The 15615-nt window shown below is 42.4% G+C and overlaps 3 protein-coding genes across 4 annotated transcripts in view; 1 reads left to right on the top strand and 2 right to left on the bottom strand.

Moving 5' to 3' along the window:
• Window positions 1-4917, bottom strand: part of LOC307248404 (uncharacterized protein) — a gene marked incomplete at both ends in the record, with an annotated part of 39705 nt that extends 34788 nt beyond the window's left edge. Inside the window, 3 exons of the mRNA XM_080024802.1 lie at window positions 205-287; window positions 3404-3440; window positions 4687-4917. Of these exons, the coding sequence (XP_079880928.1) occupies window positions 205-287; window positions 3404-3440; window positions 4687-4917 (351 nt within the window). The remainder of the gene's footprint in view (window positions 1-204; window positions 288-3403; window positions 3441-4686) is intronic.
• A 3229-nt stretch (window positions 4918-8146) lies between these two features.
• Window positions 8147-11075, bottom strand: snrpa (small nuclear ribonucleoprotein polypeptide A). 2 transcript variants are annotated; one of them, XM_080024968.1, is made up of 7 exons: window positions 11024-11075; window positions 10665-10745; window positions 9907-10079; window positions 9565-9744; window positions 8986-9159; window positions 8811-8899; window positions 8147-8733 (listed from the first exon to the last, which is right to left on the bottom strand). In XM_080024968.1, exons 2-7 carry the CDS (start codon window positions 10735-10737, stop codon window positions 8574-8576), a joined length of 849 nt encoding a protein of 282 aa, XP_079881094.1. In that variant the 5' UTR covers window positions 10738-10745; window positions 11024-11075; the 3' UTR covers window positions 8147-8573. The 2 variants fall into 2 exon arrangements, with proteins under 2 accessions (XP_079881094.1, XP_079881093.1); XM_080024967.1 differs by having other exon boundaries at window positions 10665-10759; window positions 11024-11072.
• Window positions 11076-11632: 557 nt separating this feature from the next.
• On the top strand, window positions 11633-15577 carry actmap (actin maturation protease). The gene is made up of 7 exons (XM_080053909.1): window positions 11633-11823; window positions 11974-12189; window positions 13289-13357; window positions 13577-13701; window positions 14008-14137; window positions 14253-14323; window positions 14904-15577. Exons 2-7 carry the CDS (start codon window positions 11987-11989, stop codon window positions 15236-15238), a joined length of 933 nt encoding a protein of 310 aa, XP_079910035.1. The 5' UTR covers window positions 11633-11823; window positions 11974-11986; the 3' UTR covers window positions 15239-15577.
• The last annotated feature ends 38 nt before the right edge of the window (window positions 15578-15615 follow it).

The raw sequence follows: 15615 nt of genomic DNA, 5'->3' as shown, positions 1-15615 counted from the left end.
AAAATGGCTTCTTCTCCCAAGAACTACAAACACACACAAAACATAAACCTCCACCGATGAATAAATCTGAATAATTCGTAGCCCATTTGGCATTTTTGCACAAACACTTAACTTGATGATTGCTCATTAAGTCAAGAATCAGATTCATGTACCCCCTAGAAAATCAGTGTGTACGACAAGGTCTTGTGTGTCAGCTGTCTTCACCGAAGCCGCCCAACGCTGAGCCAGAACCTCAGTCGCCCCATTGTGTTTGGCTGCGTGTCCCCCTCCTGCCCCCTGTCCCTGAGCTGAGAGGGGGTGAGGTGGGAGGGGTCAGGGGGAGCAGAAGAGAGGGGGGGGGGGGGGGCACATCTACATCAAAAGGCTCATGGAGATACAGTGGCGCTCATCACTCTACATCCTCCTTTCTTCCTCTCCTCCTCTCGCTGCCCGGGCCATTCCCGACATACCAGCATTTCAGCGCTCAGTCTGACCAGGGAGAGTGAGAGACAGACAGAGAGAAAGAGCGAGAGAGAGAGGGAGGGACACAGAAAGAGACCGAGAGAGAAAGAGAGAGAGGGAGAGATAGAGAGAGAAAGAGAGATGGGGTGGGGGGTCCAAGCGGAGTCAGATCGTCTCTGCGGGAGAGCTCTGAATGGCTACACCCAAAACTCAGTGTGGCTCACAACAAATCCTCTCAGTCTAAAGACTCACTGTCATGGGTCAGTACCTGAACTCTATGAAACTGTGCAAGGTCTAGTTGAAACAGGAAATCCAGAATCTTAGAGAAGACAACAGGGTTTCAAAAAAAAGTTCCAAATGTTTTTTAAAAAATGGTAATTAATTGCAAATAATAGCACACCTTTGTCTTTTCAGTAAGCTTAGAAAAGGCGGCTGTTGTTCACATTAATAAGTACTGAACGGTGCATACTTAAATAGCTTTGTAGGTTCAATATGTTTCACTTATTAAATATTTCAAATATGACAGGGTTACTGTCTGTGAGGATTGGTAACTAAACAGACCTCACTTTGAGCATTTTGATTGAGAGTTTGTACCTGAATATTACATATAAATCTATAAGACAATATTGGCGTCAAATATAATTTGTTGGCCCTTGGTATTCCACTGCTGTACAGCTGAAACAATGAATGGGCAACAATTTTTTTTCATGGGAAAATGACAGAAACTTCCTTGCACCAGCCTTTTGGTTTTAAAACAAGCGTTTCGTATAAGTCACTTTAGTTTTATGGACCAAATAATTAAGTATTCGGCTGATTAAGTGATCGTGACAATATAACTGGTTATTCCTAGTTGCAGCCTGTCAGCATACCAATGAGTTTCACAGTATTAGAGTGAGTTTCAGTATGTCATTGAAACTATATCTGGACGGATTTCTTAAACTCTGGTTAGGAAGATGTAAAACAGGTTTCCTGAAGCTGAAAATCCCATTGTAACAGTATTTCCCAAGGCTCACATTGCAGAATCATTTGACAATAAAACTGGACAACATGACAAGATGTAGTGACAGCTGGCCAGTCAATAAGCTTCACTTGTGAATGGCTTTACTAAGAGCAGGTCTGGGTATGTCTTCATGAACATGGTCTCCTGTTTTTTGCATTAGGCACCACCGGCGGCAGCAGCGGCGTAGGGATCCTGAGTGTGTTTCTCACTGCAGTGCAGTTAGAGAATGGAGGGAGTGGAGTGTGTTGTTCTATAGCTGTGACGGGGTTGCAGAGGTGCAGAGAGAGACGCGCAGATCAACCCGAACGTTCAACATTCACACGACCCGGAGCTTATTCGGCTGGGGCCCCCCCTGGCTCCACACACACCCAAGACACAGATGCTGGATGTGAGCTCAGTGTTCAGAAAAAACATGCAAACACACACACAGTCACAGTCACACACACACACATACACACACATACACACACACACACACACACACACACACACACACACACACACACACACACACACACACACACACACACACACACACACACACAATGTGGAACACCTCTGGGCCTTTTCTTGCCGCTAAGTCCTGTCACAAATCTCACACAAGCTCACAGGAGGCATAAAGGAAAATAGTTTGTGATTTTAGACCTTCATGCCCAATATTCTGTTGGCATACATTCCAAAGCTCTCCATGCTGCTGTAATAACACCATAGGCGGTTTGTCACAATCATTCATAGGCTACATGTTAGTGCAGTGACTACTGAACCCTGCTGTCATTTACAGAGCAAGAAAACACACAAAAGAAAGTCTGCATCTGTGCAACCATGAGCTATGAGGATGGAGGAAACAGTCACAAAGTGGCTATGAAACAATGCACCAGCTTATTGCTAAAGATGGAGATGCAGAGGAATGCTCATCTAGTAACCAATGAACAAGGAGTGGACTGAACAGAGGGGGTGTGGTGGGTAATTACGGTTGTATTTATCCTCCATTAGTCCATTTAGTAGCCATCACAGTCCCTCAGACAGAATTAAGGGGTTTTAAAATTACCCAAATAAATCATTTGCAGCAGCTGTGCTATTATCATGATTGATATGATTATCATTATAATCTTTATTTGGTATACAAACAGTGATACTAAACCGTGACTTCCTTATGATAATAAAAAAAATCTGATTTTACTATAATATTCCCATGTAAACACCACATTTTTGTTGTGATGAGGCGATATGCATCCCATGCGTCTGAAACAGGATTACATTAGTTCTCTGTTGCGACGGCTGGGCTGAAACAACAGGTGGGCACAGCGCCATGGAGCAAAAAGAGGGCAGCACAAAGAGGAAAGAAGGGACCGAGTGCTTGGACTGTTTTTACGCAGAGCTGTGATAAGCAACACAGGCTGAACTACATTGGAAAGTCAGTGTCTACAGGGGTTTAAGAAGCATAACGCCCGAAATAGCACTTAATCGGTGGCTTACCTGCGGTTGTATCGTGAGGGCGACGAGAAAAATCACAGTCCGTTGCAGGTGGAGGTGTCCCCGGTGTCGGTCACTCCTCATATCTGGCTTGCCGGTGCTCTTTCCGCTCCCATCGAGCCGAGTTGACCTGTGCGCTCCTGTGCTCTCCATCCCTGTGTCAGGGGATAGGGGACCGTGCTGCGCGCTTTGGCGGTGCTGGTGTCCCCCTCCTCCTCCTCCCTCCCAGCGTCCGTCCGTCCGCCCAGCTCTCCTCCTCTCCCGGTCTTAAACACTGAAACTCCCGCAGAGCCACTTCATCGCGTCCAAGTCAAAGAAACCATAACAACCAGCTGTCTCCGCTTGGATGTATCCACCACACAAACACACACACGCACACACACACACACAGACGCACACACGCACACACACACACACACACACACACACACACACACACACACACACACACACACACACACACACACACACACACACACACACACACACCTGATCCCCTTGCCTCTGTGTCCAGGGTGGATTTCCACTGGGGATGACACAGGCACACAAACACACAAACGCGGCACACAAACACACTGCCCTCGCGCTGTATTCGTCCCACGCCGCCTGCGTTAAGAGGCTTTAAAGGTCCAATCTGCCGGCTCACTTGACTTGAACTCTCATCCCAATTAGCTGACACACTCTCTCTATTTCTTCTGCTATCTCCCTTCAAGCCTCATCCGCGCACAGAAAAAAAACATTTAAAAAAAAACATCTATGATATTCATATAGCCTACTAGACGAGGAGCGTGTCGCCGAAGCAGCCACCGAAGTTGCGTCTCTCAAACTGAACGATTTCACTTTGCGCTCTCATCCAAGCGCTGGTTGGTCATTTGTAAATCCGATACGATATTAAGCCCGGTGGCGAAAGAGTCAGTGTAGGAAACAATGAGAGAGAGAGAGAGAGAGAGAGAGAGAGAGAGAGAGAGAGAGAGAGAGAGAGAGAGAGAGAGAGAGAGAGAGAGAGAGAGAGAGAGAGAGAGAGAGAATGGAGGGTGTGTCCTGAGGCACGGAATATATCCGTCTCTCTGCTCAGATGGTTCCCAGCGCTCACCAATGTGCTCATCCCTTTCACTTCTTCTATAGCACTTTGAGCATCCTGCAGACCAAGCCCAAAAACTTTATTTTATAGCCTACGTCACATTTAGGCTACTCACGGGATTACCCTGAATGTGTCAGTTCCCCTTTCTTTGTTTTCCTTTGTTTCATCTTTACTTTCGAGGCACCTCGCCGGTTCCTCTCCTCCAGTTTCAGGCCTCTGCTGTCCCCGGCTCACTTCAAAGCTCCGCCGTCCCAATTAACAGTTGTTCTTTAAATCGTTTTGCTCGAGTGGCCTATGAATGGGGAGGTTTGGAGCCGAAACCCTCCATAATTAAAATAGCTACCGCTCATGCTACGGTTGATGGGACCGATGTTATTCACAATAAAGAACACTCGCTGCCAGAAGGCCTAATTTAGGAAAGAGTTTTCTCCCGATGGTGATTAGCAATCACGTGGCGCATTTTATGGAATGTGACCGTCAATGCCACATTTATGATGCTTGTTCCTGCAGCCTGTGCACACATGCCGCGGCTTGGAGCTGCAAACTTCTACCCGGATTAGCACATAAATAGGCCTATAAGAGAGAACTGTAGGATGTACGGGGATCTTTTAATTATTGGCACCGGTCACATGGCATATTTTCCACATTGAAGCTGCCAGTGCTCGTCTTGTTTGACTTCCACACAATGTACCTTCTTCATCGGGGGGCAATCTAATGAGATGCTGCTGGCTCCCTCCTCCATCTTAAGGTCTATCACGGGCTTGTTGCTCAAGAGCTTCCCTGACAACCGCTGGTGTTTCCGCGGGGCCTGGCACTCTGCCGTGACCCCGGAGCAGAACAGAGGGCTCTTGAGGAGCAGAGGGATTGATTTGCATAGCGAAGCAGTGACCTCAAAACACGAGCTGAATCTTAAATCGACCATGCAGGAAGCGCACAGTTATCACTGGGTCGTCTGCGTCTGCTCAGGGGACGCTGTGCGCGCTTCACCTGAGGAGAAGACGCCACCTGCGACCTCTTCCACTCTGGGTCACGTTTAATTTAAACGGTATAATCTCTTGAGTTGTGTATTTGGCTCCATCTAATGGTCACATGCTTCAAATGAATACTACGAGTGTCGGATATTTTAGGTAGCCTGGGGCAACCAGACCATCGTACTTCATTTCAGTATTGAGTAGTATTGAAGCAGCGCTTGTTCACAATGTAGTCAGTCAATAATTAGAACGTCTTCCTATTCTTTTCTCAAACAAAAGCAGCGAACGCTTCATTGAAAGGAAATGTTTCTCTCTATATCTATTGTAAACAGTCAATAGAAGTGAGCATCTTAACAATCTATTAAGCTAAGTGCAAATCTTTCACATATTTAATAGCTAACGGCTAGTTAAAATCCCTTTATTCTAACAGTAGCCTACATCAGCTGCGTCACTCTTCATTGAAATAAGATATAAGATAATAAAATGATCAGATGGAGATATTTAGGATGCCATGTGCAAACTTTTCATATACATCCAACCAAAATGCAGAATTGTTACCATGAATTGAAAGTTAAGTTATGAGGTGTTGAATAATGTCTTGCCAAATAGGAGTGTGTATGACTAGGACTGGTCCGGTATAAGTTGGGGTTGATGTCCTCAAATGTGAAAAACATTCTTTAAAAAAGGAAACAGCATCCTTTGACAGCACACATGTTGACCCTTCACAAGAGGAAGACACGTTTTTTTAAAGTGATCTATGACCATTGACACATAACACCAGTCCTTACAGACGTCACAGAGCCATCAGTCACAAACTGATTTTTTATCTCACTCTTAACTGACAATTACGGACCCACCAGATTTGTTGCCTTTCAGTCCCTGCAACTGAAAGATCACTGTGTTGGTGAATAGGAAGGAACCAGGCATGCTGCCAAGAGCATGCAACACACTTGGCGCCCTGGTGGCTAAGGTCAGCGCTTTCTCAAGGCAAAATAAGGGAGTGTGGAAAGGCTTGTGAAACTACATAAGAATTAGCATTTCTGTGTACACTGTTGAGCTGACCTGTAGACAATTACTAAGGGCACAGTTTAAATCAACAGCAGGGAGGCCCCTGTGTGTAGTTTAATATTGAAAGTCTAAATCAGGCTTTTCAGGTCTAATTCACACATCTCAATCTCCACACATCTCTTCTTGTACAGGAGGTGGTGGTGGTTCTTGTTTGGCTTGCAATTACAAAACAAACTAACAGTCTCTAGGGTTTACAGAGAGGTCCGAAAAAGAAAAAAATATCCAGTGAGCGGCATTTGTGTGGACGTAAAATGCCTTGTTGAAGTCAGAGGTCAGTGGAGGTTGGGCATACTGGTTCGAGATGATAGAAAGGCAACAGTAACTCAAATAACCCCTTGTTACAACCAGGGTATGCCATCTAATACCATCTCTGAACGCAAAACACGGCCAACCTTGAAGCAGATGGGCTACAGCAACAGAAGACCCCACCGGGTGCCACTCCTGTCAGTTAAAAACAGGAAAATGAGGCTACAATTCTCACAGGATCACCAATATTAAACAATAGAAGATTGAAAAATCATGTCTGTTCTGATGAGCCTCAATTTCAGTTGCGACATTCAGATGGCAGGTTCAGAATTTGGCTTAAACAACATGAACATATGGATCCGTCCTGCCGTGCACCATCAACCACGCCATGTTCAAAGTCACCTAAACCCCCTTTCTTCCCCATTCTGATGCTCGGTTTGACTTCAGTACATTGTCTTGACCACGTCTTAATGCATAAAATTGCTGCCATGTGATTGGCTGATAAGCTTTTTGTTGTTATAAGCCTAACCCTATTAAACAGGTGTACCTAATAAAGTGGCCGGTGAGTGTAGATTGCAATGAAGTTAGTAAATGTAGCTACCAAAAAATAAATGAGTAATAATACGAGTACTGTAAAATACAAAACTTTTAAATAAGAAAAAATAATAACATTTAACTCATAACGTGTATTCTTACATGGCATCTATGCTTCCCCATCACAAACTACAATGCGTGAAAAATGTGCTTATTTCCTTTTACTCCAGTGATCATTGTGTCAAATCTATAAGCTTTATGTGAGAAACTTTCAAAACCAGGAGACAGATTTAGTGTTAAATAGTAGAATTTGTTTTTCTACCCAAACCAGGCATAATGATTTGTATGTTTCCAGGGCTGAATATTTTTTTTTACGTCGAATTCAGTGTCAGCGTATTTCCACTAAATCATTATTCTTGCGATTAAAAAGCCATTAAGCCTTCTAACAGACAGATAGTCACAAGCCCAGCCACTTAGTGATGTAATCTAATTGATAATTTTTTTTTATCTGGTTTTGTTTAAGTGCATCGAGCAGAGCACAGCACAGCACATCACAAAGGCCAAATAAAGACAAAAATTGCTTTTTTGGGGCATGTACCTTGTAAGGCACTGTAGGCACAAATCGAATGAGACTTCCAATTGGTTTACTTTGCAAGCAGGAATGGCATAATAATTTGAACAAAGACTGGAATGCTTTCTAATTAATATTTTTGGAATATTTCTATTTTACCTGAGGGAAGAATCCAATTTTTCTACTGAGTTTGAATTTTTGTGGAGAATGTGGGGCAACAATGAGTCTGAAGTGTTTACCTTGTTTACCTATCAAGGCCAGTCTAGGATTTGTTGCTGCCATTGCCCTTTTTTGCCTCCCTACATTTCACTTGAGCTATACTGCTGTATTATACGGTAAAAGACAACAATTGTGATTATAATTTTTATACTATAGAGTGCTGAGAATTGGCCGTTTTATGCTCTGAGAAAACCTACAGACATAATTTCCCCAAAACATGTATCATTTGTGGTTGATGATGGGACCTTGTGGTGTATTTTTTGGAACATGAGCAGACCTGTCTTAATACCCAGTTCTAAAATTGATTGTTGAATATCTAGTTTAATCAAAATTCATAACAGGCAAATCAGAAAAAGTTGGCACAAGAAATGGGAAAAAATAATTTACTGTTTTGATCCATCCATCAATCCTTTTACCCACCTATAATTATGAAACACAGCTCAATGTCAGGGGAAGAATAAAGATTCATAGCACCATCTGTCGGCCTATGACACACTCCCACTGCAACATAAACACATTAGAAGTGAGGCAGAACATTGTTTCAAAGAAATGTTTAATTATAAAAAACAGAAAACGCTCCAGGTGAAATGTCTGGCAGACCAGACTCTGGGTGCAATGCTTAAACAGTTACCAACATTACATAAAAAGAAAGAATAAAAGAACAGAAGATACATCAAGTTGCTCATTGAAAAAGGTATACCAGCTGGGATTCCTTTTTGAATTTCATATCAGTGGAAATTCAGAACTCCTCCACTTTCGTATGTAAAGAGTTATGTCAGTGTGAAACGCCAAATTACAGCAACTTGATGCAAAGAAATTATACTTACACGTAATCCTGGGTTGAAAAATACACCACTTGTGCTGCATCGATCAACAAACAATTAAAAAAACGAAGTGTTGTAATCACTGCTGTACATTTTTAAGAAAACCTGCATGTGCATGTAAAAAAGAGGGCACCCCTGAAAAGTGTTACTTCTTTGCAAAAGAGATCTTCATGGCATTCGCCTGTGTGATTTTAAAGCCTTGTAGTGCGTCCCGTGCGGCGCCGGCCTGCCCTTCATTCTCAAACTCCACGAAGGCGATGTCGTGGCGACCGGGGACCAGACGCACCTCCTTGAACCCGGGGAACCTGAACACACAATACTACAGTCAGTTTCAGCGCTCGAAAAACATAAAATGACGTGCAGAAACAAGTAAGTTACTGACTGGTTGAAGAGCATTGAGAGCATGAGCTCGTTGGTCTCTTCTGGGAGGTTGGTGAGGAAGAGGATGTGATTGGGAGGATTTTCCGCAACCTGTAAGGGAAAGAAGACAGAAGAGATCGGAATAGCACCAACAGGAGAAATCAACCATGTTTAAGAAGGTAGCAGACACACACTACCTGCTGGGGCATTCCAGGCATCTGTCCGGGCATCATCTGTCCAGGAGGCATGGCTCCGGGGGGCATCTGACCAGGTGCCATGCCCGGAGGAGGCATCATGCCAGGAGGTGGCATGTAGGGCGGCTGGCCCGGCATGTGCATCATACGAGGAGCCTGGCTCATAGGAGGCATTCCCTACAGAGTGAAGTACATCAGTTATCTTATCATTCCATGATTTTCATTCCATAGCAAACTGAAGAATTACAAAAAGGGAAAGGGACAGGGCCGATCCAATATGGCTGCAATCCATTCATAGGACATCGGACTGACGCCACCGATCTACATATCGATCCAAATTCAAGTCAGTTTTAAAACATAATTTTTTTTAACTATGAAAGAAAATTCCATAGCTATTTGATATAGCAAGCTCTAAAAAGTATTTAGCTGCAAATATATATCTACTGTAGTTCCAATTTGTTGTCGTTGATGCATAAAAATAAAGCCTTAACTGTGAATAGTGAAAACTGTTGTGTAAGTTTAATTACTTAAATTCTGTTGCTAACTTTCATTTTAAAACAGAACATTGATTGCCCCACTTACAGGCATGGCAGCAGGCACCCCAGCGACCATGGGTGCAGCAGCTCCCGGTACACCCTTCTTTGCTCCGCCTGCATCAGCTCCTTTGACCTTCACCCTCTTCTCCTTTTTACGGTCACGCTCCACATAAGTCCCCTTCATTTTAGCTATGATGTCAGAGTCCTGCTTGGAATACTGGATACGCTGTAAGGGGAGGACAAAGAAAGTAACAACTCTAAGCATTACAGAGGCTAAATGAAGTATGTTTCAGTGTGTTATATTGTGTCAAATAAAATTAATGCAAACATTACTTGGAATCCATATTTTATTATCAGTGATCTGGTATTAACTGTGTGATCTACTTACCATGGGTTTGTCATAGAAAGGAAAGCCCTGCATAGATCTCAGAGCATTGGAGGCGCTGTTAACCTCTTTGAAAATAACAAAAGCCTGACCCTTCATCTTCAGGGTTCGTGCGACCCAAATGTCCAAAATCTGCCCGAACTGAGAAAAGATGGCGTACAGCGACTTCTTCAACTCTGCAGAAACAAACAAACAAACAAACAAATATTTAAGAAAAAATAAACATTCTGATTTGAGAGGCCCTGAATGCTGCTTGTAAGGGACTTGAATGCTTAATGAAATGAATTACAACAACAAGAAAAATAAATAAATAAAAATTACTTTGGCTTAGGGACAATTCTGCATAAAACATGACTTCTTTGGTCCGGTGAAAATGTAAGAAGATCCTCAAAGTGATTTTTAATGTGTTAATATTTTATTTCTGTTCATTCAAAAACACACAGGTAGAATGCCATAGTAATAAGTCACTTAAATTGTCCCAACGTGTCCATATCGGATTGACGTTAATGCCATAAACATTCAAATGAAATGGGTGTTACCTATTATTTTCAAAGTTGAATAAGTTCAAATACGGATTGATAAAAACTTACTCCATATCGGGTTAACATTTGGAATACTTAGTTAAGCCTTAAAATATACTTAGAACTTAGAAAATGTTTAACAGCAACAGGAATCGCATTGGTTTTCGGGATCTGTCGGAAACCTGTGTGTGCATTTCACTGCAGGACAGTGAGGAGGATAAACCATAGCGATAAACTTACCATCTTTCTTGATTTTCTCGTTCAAGTTGTTGATGTAAATTGTATGATTGGGCCGTACCTCCGGAGTAGCCATTTTCTAACCTGTGGACAAGTGGTTGGAAAGAAAAACAACCACTTCACAGTCAGTAAAAGCGCCTACCATGCAAACGACCGTCCAGCTTCACCAACGTGTGGTGAACGCTAAAGCTAACTAGCTGTAGCTAACACATTTATATTATTTCGTTCATTAACCGCTTTCGTCTGATTACCCTCGTTGTTACAATAACGCTCAAATACAGCACCTTACTCCACACATGGTTTAAAAAGGTCTAAATAACCAAAATAATGATTTAATTGTTCAGCTCGGAAGGAAAACTCACCTCGAAATACTGAATGAAAACTGAAAACCCGTGCCTTCCCAAAACTCGCGCTCTGTTCTCGCGTTAATAAAGAACACAGAGGCAGTTTCCGGTGTTAAGGTTAATATGCAACCCATCAGATTCTGTGACCACTGCATTATTTTTATATCATATTTTCGGTATTTTGACAGTGAGCTGCTATTACCGAACATAGTGACCGCATAGTATTTAGAAATGACGACACATTTAAATGGCTGTTAAGATTTGTTTTCACTCATTCAGAGATAGACTGTAAAAGAGATATAAGAGACACATTTTTATATCTCAGGTGACGGAATATGATGTAACAGCTGTTCCGGTTCAGATTGTTATCGCTTTTTTAAAACGCAGTTTGCCTCCTAGACAGATCAGAGTTCTCATATGTCAGACGTGTAGGCTATGCCTATTACCTGTTCAGTGTAATATTCAAATAAATAAGTTCCATGAGCCCACACAATAATGCTTATTGTATAGCCTACACTTAAATCGGTAGAGGCAGTGGAGGGACCTAGGTCGATAGGGGTAGTATTAATAGGTCCCGTCACCGAGGAAGAAGAAGAGGTAGACGCTGCCATAAATGGATAAAACACCGGTGCTGTTTGCTCTGCTACGTTAGCGGATGTAGGATGTCAAGCAATGTACTTTCTGTGAGCCATAACCAAGAGACCGTTGCACTTCGCTAAACAGCTAGCCTATAACATTAAGATAACGTCGCTAGTTTAACGCCCTGCTTTGGGGCTGCAGAGCTGCAAGCTGAGTTGTAAGAGGAATGAGAGTGAAAGGTAAGCCATTGAGAGTTACAGTCAGTGTTTGTCGAGTGTTTTTGGAAAATTCAGTCTAGGGCATGGTCTGGGGCTGCTGCAAAGAGGTACATACACAACCGCACCATTCTAACCAAAATACACCGCTTCTTCTTTTTTTTCAAACAAAAGGAACCCAGCAAAAATGTTAGAGGAGCGCCCCCTGATGGCACGTCCACGAGGTCCCAGTCCACCACCACCGCCACCCCCTCCTCCACCTTCACGAGGTCCTCCACCTCCAGCCTCAGCACCCAAGAAGAAGTTGTATCAGACTATAGCCAGTGGCAGGAGTCCTGTTGAGGGGAACCACACAGAGGCCATCTTACTGCTCAGTCAGAGGGAGAGCAGGTCAGATTAACAACAACAAGCAAAAACATTTATTTCTATATTTATTTACGCATGTTTATAAACGTTGTGTTTGCAAACAAAAATTGTGCTTTATTTGCAGTGCATTTAAAAAAATCTGAATCCCCATAATTATCCACCATGCCTTAATTAGGTCATATTTATTCATGATTGATTCATCAAGGGGTGAGTCTAATTTAATAAAAGTCCAAAAAGGTTAATTTATGATTAAGCTTAACTTCATAATTAACCTAAATGTTCTTGTGTACAGAGTTCAGACTAGTATTACTTTGTGTACCTTGACATGTTTCAAATGCTCAAGTTCTTGCAGTCTTCAGAAGCGTCACATATTGTTGCTGTGGCATGTCGTGGCAGGTGCACATAGTTTGTGTGCAAGTATTTTAAGAACGATTCAGGCATGCATGCTATTCCTGCCTTCACCATTGAGGTGTGGCGGCGCAAAAACATCACAATTAACAGTTTGTAGTCTCTAGTACACAGTAATCTCTGTCCTTCGACCAATGATTCAGATGAACACAATAGTGTTCACCTGTACAATCCATTGTCATAGCGATGTACAGTCACAGTCATTGTGTGACTATTTTGATAAGCAATATTCTAAGTCATTTTTCAGTAACAAATGTTACCAAATATTTGGTGATGTTCTCAGCCATGAGGTTTTCTTGCATTTTTTTAAAATCTTATCTTATAGTTAATTTGATTTAGTCCGTTTTTGACTGTTCATTTCGCACCCCCCCAAAAAAACACAGTTTAAAGACATCAGCCACGGCTTCTTCCACCATGATCTGCCACTAAACCAAACGTTTAATTGATTGATAATTGAGGTGCAGCCCTAATTATGTTTGCAGTGGCTGCTTTGTTATTAAGGTGTATTGTTTTGTACACAAGATCGACAGAATATTGGAAACACCTCTCGATACATAATCATCTTGGACCAACACTAACTACAGAATCAACATCTCTGACACAAAGACAAAGTGCCTACTTTTAAGAAAAGGTCTTTTGAAGCGCTTTTATACTGGATTCAAATGTAATAATGTGTATTCTTGGTTGTTTTTGTTTTGTTTTGTGGGTGCTTCAGTTTTAGGACAGACCTGCAGTGGATACTGGTGAACACGTATGTGCCCTCGCTCATCCAAGATGGTCCACAGTAAGTCAGGAAACCATACTGTCAGTCAAGTAACACCTCGATCTCCATGTTACTGTGAAAACACTTGTATAAAACAAACTAAACTGTTAGTACTACTGTCTCATGTGTAATGGGGCTTTTGTTTTTATAGTTTGTCCTGAAGGCTTTGATGCTTAAATCAATAAACATGAAATATTTGCCAAGGTGTGACAGTGACTGCGTTGTTCATTTACCTTTTAGGTGTGGTCTGGTGGCTTTGTGGATGTCTGCTCACCTTCGTCAGCCACAGCTGAGTGTTGACATGGAAACTGTGGTTCACACAGCGCTGAGCAGAGGATACACCGCGCAGGGGGAAATGTTTTCAGGTAACAGAAGTGTTATAAAAATTAAACAAGAGCAAAGAGGGATGTGCTTTTGTCATAATGCATCATTCAATTTCGTAAAAAAAACTTACCTTCACATCACTGGGTTTTGCCAGATGTTCAAATATTACATTAAACAGATGTAAGATGTGTAAAATGTGGAAGTTTTATAACCAGGTTTGCAGCTAAAATGTGTTTTAGCAGTAATTCAGTCTCTATGTTTCAGAAACATTTAAAAAGGCAATTTCACACTGTGTTGACTTCATGCTGGTTACTTTTTGTTCTCATTAATCGTTTTTATTTTGACAGCGGACAACATGGCCCTGCTGGCAGAAGAGGTGTGTTGCTGCAAGGCAGAGCTGCTGTCAGGGGGTTTAACTGGTAACAATGCTGCAACCATCATCACACACCTGTGGGAGAGACAGCCGGTCCTCATCCCGTATCCCATAGAGACACAAACAGAACTGCCATGAGGGGTTTACTGAAGGAAATTACTTCATCACTTTCTGTTTTTTATGTCATAAAACAAATGTTTCCTTGACAATGATGTGCAGATATGATGAGGACTACAACCATGAGCCATGCCAGCGCAGTGGCCACAGGGCGCACTGGGCGGTCGCTTCAGGTAAGACATGAGACATTATATAGATAACTTAATAAACTGAACCAGGATCAGTCTGTTTCATGAAGCTGGTTAGGGGCATTTGGGAGGAGTCTAAGACAGACATGAGACATTGATGCAACACAGTAGTAACCTTAAATGGAGACTCAAATTTCACATTAAAAAGTAATTAATTACACAATTAACATAGCAAAGGAGAACTTCTGGCTGCAAAGTACAGTGCACAAACCCTATGCCCCATACAAGTGCATATGTTGACTGAAATAATATTCAGATATAAACAAATGAAACAGATCAGGCCACAGTTTTCAATTAAATATTTGAGGAGGAAACAAGACATTTTCATTGGCTTAAAAAACTCACTCTCGATGCGGCAATAAAGAAGAACCTCTGGGGGAGGAACCGCTGCCTCAGTCTTGTAGATTGATTGTTAACTGTTTAGGCCTCAGCTTGAGGGATATGTTTCCCTGGGAATTTCCGGAAATAAATAGGAAAATTACTTTATGAAGAAAAAACATACCTCATCTCTCTCAAAAAACATCAACATGCCACCCAGTCAGTAACCATGTCCTATTTGTTCCAGGTGTCCTCCTGGGTTTGGAGCAGGGGAGCGTGAGCAAAGAGTATGTTCACCCTGACCCAACTCTGCCCTGGCTCTCTGTCACTACAGACCACAGCATCCCTCCCTGTCCTGTAGCTAGCGACACAGTCAGAGCCGTTTATATCCTGGCCAAGCAGGGGAAAAGCCTGCGCTACCAGCTGTGGAGTTTGGACAGCGTAGCTCTGAGCAACCAGCAGCTGAGGACCATGGACCCTCAGCGAGCTAACGACGGGTCCCAGTATGTGGTTCCTCTAGGAGGGGTGGAAGCAGGGTTGGCTGGACGGGCCGTTTTGCTCCACACAAGGACACAGATATGAGTGACGCAGGACGCAGCCGTCCTAATTTAATTGACTTGGTCTAAACCGAGATGTGAGTTTTTCTGAAAGATTATATTTTTTGCTCCTAAATGGAATATTTTTACACGATAAAAAGGTCAAAGATCTGATTTAAATATTTCGTCATCTTCATTCACTGCCGACAAGTGTATGGTCCGAGTTGTGTGTGTGGAGAGATTCTGAGAACAAAAAACAAGACTCTGAAAATGCTTTTTTCCAGTTTATTGCAATCCATGACCTGGACAAAGCTGGGAACTCAGTTTTCAGCAGTCTGTGTTTTAAAGTACACTGCTTTAAAAAATAAAAAATATATAAAATGTGGTTATGAATCCAGTTATTTACTTGTAAAGCAGCACCCA

This window comes from Ammodytes marinus, assembly GCF_949987685.1.
Source record: "Ammodytes marinus genome assembly, chromosome: 3".
In the NCBI taxonomy this organism is placed as follows: Eukaryota; Metazoa; Chordata; class Actinopteri; order Uranoscopiformes; family Ammodytidae; genus Ammodytes; species Ammodytes marinus.
The sequence above is the reverse complement of the archived record's forward strand: the minus strand, read 5'-3'. Positions and strand labels throughout refer to the sequence as shown.

Bases quoted from the DNA above. Each gene is read 5' to 3' on its own strand.
- snrpa (XM_080024968.1), bottom strand. From the start codon at position 10,737: ATGGCTACTCCGGAGGTACGGCCCAATCATACAATTTACATCAACAAC. The intron at 10,080-10,664 runs GTAAGTTTATCG...TTGTTTCTGCAG, and splicing joins CGAGAAAATCAAGAAAGATG to AGTTGAAGAAGTCGCTGTAC. The intron at 8,900-8,985 runs GTAGTGTGTGTC...TTTCCCTTACAG, and splicing joins TGCCTGGAATGCCCCAGCAG to GTTGCGGAAAATCCTCCCAA.
- actmap (XM_080053909.1), top strand. From the start codon at position 11,987: ATGTTAGAGGAGCGCCCCCTGATGGCACGTCCACGAGGTCCCAGTCCA. The intron at 12,190-13,288 runs GTCAGATTAACA...TGGGTGCTTCAG, and splicing joins CTCAGTCAGAGGGAGAGCAG to TTTTAGGACAGACCTGCAGT. The intron at 13,358-13,576 runs GTAAGTCAGGAA...TTTACCTTTTAG, and splicing joins CTCATCCAAGATGGTCCACA to GTGTGGTCTGGTGGCTTTGT.